We start from the raw sequence: 5,770 nt of genomic DNA on the forward strand, positions 1-5,770 counted from the left end.
TTACCATACTAGGCAAGCACTCACCAGATCGAGCTTGGCTTATGAGTTTTAACACACGATGTGAGTCAAGAGACAAAAGCTCAAAAGTCTATAATAAAAGCTTTTGAATCTGAAAGCCCTCAACAAACTCCGCAGAAAAGCTAATACTCCCATGCATGCTTGAAATCAGCTGTCCCTAATAAACTTGTAGTTGCTAGCTGTGATGGTAATGGCAAGACCAAAGAATATACAACTAAAAGTAGCACTGGAATTTTTGCCACCATAAACAAAATATCAACCAGTCTAAAGATAAACCATTCACTGTCAAACCAAATTTGTACATCCCATGCATGGTTACCAGGTAAACTAACCACGACAAAAATAAAATAAATAATAAAGAAAAAAATGTTTTCCTTTTTCTGTCTATAAGCTATTCCTTTACTGTTTCCTATCAAGGAAATCCCGCCACTGACATGGTCAAAACTCTTTTGTGGATATTCCACATTTAGGAGCTAAAGTCCCCTTTTAGTAACTCAAAATGTGCAACGATGGGACTATGCCGAAGTTGCAGTGAGACTTCTTGCGATGGCATCACTAGTATTGCCGTCTTCTAGTCCTAGATTTTCCATCCGACTAGCTAGTTGGTCACCACCAGCTGCACCTTGCGATGGTATCAACAGCCACTTCATCCAATCGTTCTTCTTCCTTACTTTGTCACCCTAGAAGAAAAGAACAGGAAAGATGGAGAAACGGGTTAAATCAAGACCTATCTACCTAATAGCACAAAAACATATATTACTCTGAATTTATACATTCCCATGATAACCAGTGGGCAAAGGCATATAACAAAATCATCTATCAATCCAAATTAACTAATTCTGGCCATACTTAACCGTAAAATGATTGCTCAATGCATACCTTGACCTCGACAACAGATGAAAAATATAATGTGTCCAATATAAATGGTATGTTCTCCGTCAACTCCTTGACCTGAAAGCAAAGTGCAAATATGCAATCATCTTCACGGAATCATTTACACCAAATATAATAGTCGAGCAAAATTCAGAGTATGCATGGTACCAACTACAATTGATTTCTGTACAGAAAAATAAGATAGCAATTGCAAAAGTATAAGGAGGTATACAAGGAGCACATGGAACAGGATTCTACAAAAATTTGAACAGGTAACAACACCAGATTTTTTAGAAGTTAATTAGCACATATCCAAGCAGAAATAGAACGATATAATTGATTGCATATGAATGCAATTGAAGGCAAGGAATATGAAAGCTAAAACTAATATCACAACAATAACAAAGATGGACAGCTAATATGGACAGGGATACCCTTAAAGATGTGTTAAGACAAACCAGTAAAGCCCTTAATAGACAACGTTGCCTGAAACTCTTTATAGAAATGCAAATGCAAACAAGATGGGGTTAAATGTCCTGTGCAGTAACGCTTGAATTACACAGAAATCTCACACACAGATTTTCCATTTCATTTTTATACCAGACACTGAAAATATCACAACTCTACAATATCGGTTACATAGGCCATAATGACAGTCAAGTGCATGAACAAGGCTTTCATAGAAGAGTTAATTTGTGAAAGTTATGTTCAACAATCATGTGGGAGTGTACTGTTGTTGTTTCCTACTTGGCAGATGGAGTATTTTAGAAATTGATTCAAACACTTCCCAGTAAGTGAAAAGGAATACAAGAGCATCCAACATCCTAATTGCTTGATAGCTTGTGCATGACTAGTGGTCCATGGCCAGGCAACACAGGAAAATTCAGAAAGGTGGAGTGCCGTACTAGGACAACTGATAAGTCTGCAGCAACGAGTGACTAGCTCATGGCACTAAAAAGTCACAACCTTCATTATAGATAAGAGTTGCCAAAAACACACAAGTATCCTTAAAAATTACGAGAAAAACTCTTTCACTTTACTCCTCAGAGCAAGCACTATAGTGAGGTAGGAACACGGGGATTCCTATCTCACACGTCGACAAAAGAGGGCGGAGGAAAAGCAAGTGCTATGCCTTTCCTACAATTTTCCGGATACTAAGTATCCGGTTAAACAGTGTAGGGTGGACACCAAGTATACAGCAAAGCATACAATTTAAAACACAGGGATCTTCTTTTAAAATGTGGGACCAACAAACAAGCCGGATATTTGCACACTACTTGTTTCCAGGCATTGGTGGAAAAGGGTGGGAAATGGCAACTTTCCCTGTGGTTTCCCCACATAAAGTTGTCATTTCCCTGGCATGTGGGAAAGTGGGGCTTGCTCTATGTATGTTGGATGTTTCACAGGTAGATTACGCACACTATGTATGTGTCTGCTTAAGCACGTTGGAGGTTTTGTAGGTTAGGACCATCAAGCCCTTGTCATTTGCATACCTAGTTTCAGGTATAAGAATGTGCCTACACAAATCCAGCATCAAATGTGATACTGTAGGTTATACTTTGGCATGTGTCTTAGTAAGGTTAGGTTCTCAACTTGGCAAACAACCATGTTGCATATCATCTCCTTGAATAGCCAGCTACGCAGAGAAAGATCTCAACAGTTGTTTGCTTCTTTCATCTTGTCAGTTGTCACGTCGAATTGCCTTCTAGGTGTTGACGGGCGTTGTGGTTCTTAAGATGACATAAGTCAACTCCAACTCGAAAGACATCAAATACTGATGCACACAAGGAAGTGAGGAGGAATCACTGGGGAAGGCAGTGAGGAGGAATCACTGGGGTCATGGTGACTATTAAGATACTAGTTGTAATCACATATAAGCACTATCAGATCCCAAAAAAATGATATAATGTGGGAAATAAGATACTAGTTCTAATCACATACAAGCAATATCAGATAGCAGTGATAGCCCGACTACTTAACCATAGGTGTGCCAGATGTACTGACTTAATGTGCATCATACTCTAACATCACTGAGTGGCAAATCCAATACTAATACATATGACTCACTTGCAAGTATATATGCATTCTAATAATCATCTCTAAAGATAAGTTGCAGTTTTAAGCAATAGGTTACAGGTAGACTTTAAATTGCCAGCCACAAAGCAACAAGGGGAGCCGTTAAGCAAAAAGTTTTCAGAGGATATTAGAAGAAAAACTCAAGAAATTATTAAAACTAAATTGTATAGTAACTAGCCTAACTGTGCATGTAAGGGAACATTAACCACACATGCAAAGACATAAAACAATAGTTATATAAAAACCTAGATGTGATAACCTTGACATTCAGATCTTTTCGAAGTGAAAAACTAAATTTCTTATCTCTTGACTAATACTTAAATAAAACCTGACCCCGCTAAGAGTGCTATCTCTGATATAAACACATATGCCTATCTACATAAATTGACAAAGATAAAGTAACACTGATGAATAGGCAAATAAAAATAAAAACTAAGGATGAGAAATATATCATGGAAATGATAGAAACATTGAAAAGCAGACAACCAATTACAACCGAAGTGAAATCACCTTTCTAAACCCCGCTATCAAGGAAATCGGTACCCAACCCCCATCTGTATCCATGCGACTGCGCAAAAAACTATCCTTTACCAAATTCTCAGGACTGCAAGACACACACACAGGTAAAATATTTTCATAAGCACCAAAATGTAAAATGAATACAAGAATAACATAATTGAATGTGTCTTCACCATTGATACCTGAAGTAATAATCTATCTGTTTTATTACTTGAGCACGCAATTCCATGAGGGGAGGATATGGTACAACAAACATCGGCATAATGGGTGGTGGAAATGGCATAACTCTCATGGGTTCTGGAGGCATTGAAGCTGGAACATGATACACTGCATATGTCACAAGAAAAGTGCTGAGCCTCAAACTGAAACCATAACAACCGTACAATACATCAAATATAAGAATGCTTCAAAAGAATAAAATAATCAAATATACGAATTACCAGGGAGTGGCATTGGTGGTGTAAGTGGCCTAACTGCAGCAGGTGTATTGCTTAAAGGGTTGGGACTACTAATTATTGGAGGTCCAACGAAGTTCCTCGGAACAACTCTTGGCTGATTTCGATGGTGAGAACTCCATGGCTCCTGATTGTCACGTTGTCTACCCCCATAATTACTCCTTCTAGACCAATTAGTTTGTTGAGTTTGAGAATGATTACTATTCACAGGGCGGGGTTGTGACCCAACTCTTCCCCTTAATCCACCATCAACATTTGTGTTCTTGTGATGAGGGCCTTTACGTGAATCCTGTGACCCAGATTGTTGTCCTGGATTGCCAATATTATTCTGTGCTGTCTCACCACGCTTCGCAGACTTCTCACGCTTCGAGAATGAATGGTTCTGACTAGAATTCGAGTTCGCATTATTATTTGTTTGTAATTTTGGCGAAGATATAACCCCAGAACCCTAATTAAGAAACAATACATGCATATAAACTACACAAATATAACCAAAAAAAATAATATTCAAGTTAGGGCAACAAAAGAAAAAGATAGGGATTTTAACCTGTGGGGCTGAGACTGATCCATCAGAAAGACATTTTAAAGAATCAGAAGATGATTTTGGTGAAGCCTTGGCTGATTTAGAAAGAGCAGGCCATGAGAAATCCCCCATTACAGAACCAAAGTCAGAAGTATCAGCAGCAGCAACAGTAGAAATAGGCTGCTTATTCCAAGCGGGTTGTTTCGGTTTAGTTACATTGCTGCTATCAGTAACATTATTAACCTGAGAATCCATTGCAAGATCTTCCACCGTAGACGACGACATTGAATCAATCCTTCAAACACCAAGAGTTTTCAACCAGATTGCGGGATTATTAAGGAGACAGATTTATACACCCATTATCAATTCTGTTACGATATCAAAAATCACAAAATCAAAGAACCGAATAATAAAAATTAGGGTTTGCATTGAAATGCAAAACTAAAAATAACAATAGAAAATATTCGTTGAAACAGAGATTAGAGAAATGTATATGGAATCAGATTATGACGAAAATTAACAAGAATAAAAATTAGGGTTTGGTGCTTACTATGAGAGATATCGAAAAGCTTTGAAGGAATGAATAGAGCCCGACGATAACGGGCCAAAGGATCTACTCTCCCATATGTCGTCTCTCGTATCTCTCTGGTTTTTGTTTTGCTTTTGGCTTTTAAGCGTTTTGTTCTTGTGCGGGGGCTTTTAAGTGCTTTTTCGCATTGCGTATAATACGCCCAGTCATTATGGGAGCGAATCTTTTTCACACCCTTTTCCAGGATTGCTAATAGGGGTACCAATTTATTTGGGGGTGTATCAACCCAAAAACAATAGATGTTTTTTTTTGGGAATTTTGATAAAGTATTCCGTTTTTTTGGTACCCACAAAAAAAAATCCCCGGTATTTTGAAATTTGTTAAAGTGCCATACGGTTAGTTTTTTCCATCTAGGTTACTTAGACTAGTTTACTTTACATATTTACCCTTTACTTATTGCCACATTGATTTTTTACAACATTTTTCAGGTTTGTCGAGCCCGATTCAGGATCGTTACACCACTTTCAAGTATGTTACATCATTTCCCAAAAAGGGTTCATCATTTACCAAAAAGGGTTCATCATTTCCAATGTGTTTTGGGGGTTTTGGTTGGTGGAAAATCGATCTTCTACAACATTTTAGGTTCGTCGAGCCCGGTTCAGGATCATTACAACGCATTCAGGTTCGTCGAGCCCTATTCAGCATCGTTACACCGTTTGCGGGATTTTTCCTCTCCACCAAGGAGATGTAATTCAGGGGTAACTCCTTGAACCTTAG

At 38.1% G+C, this 5,770-nt stretch overlaps 1 protein-coding gene across 1 annotated transcript; it reads right to left on the reverse strand.

The window, feature by feature from the left end:
• Window positions 1-227: 227 nt before the first annotated feature.
• Window positions 228-5,150, reverse strand: LOC113291178 (la-related protein 1C-like). The gene is made up of 7 exons (XM_026540743.1): window positions 5,015-5,150; window positions 4,489-4,832; window positions 3,927-4,389; window positions 3,669-3,813; window positions 3,478-3,571; window positions 898-969; window positions 228-698 (listed from the first exon to the last, which is right to left on the reverse strand). Exons 2-7 carry the CDS (start codon window positions 4,747-4,749, stop codon window positions 534-536), a joined length of 1,200 nt encoding a protein of 399 aa, XP_026396528.1. The 5' UTR covers window positions 4,750-4,832; window positions 5,015-5,150; the 3' UTR covers window positions 228-533.
• Between the last annotated feature and the right edge of the window lie 620 nt (window positions 5,151-5,770).

Source organism: Papaver somniferum, chromosome 1 (genome assembly GCF_003573695.1).
Source record: "Papaver somniferum cultivar HN1 chromosome 1, ASM357369v1, whole genome shotgun sequence".
Classification (NCBI taxonomy): Eukaryota; Viridiplantae; Streptophyta; class Magnoliopsida; order Ranunculales; family Papaveraceae; genus Papaver; species Papaver somniferum.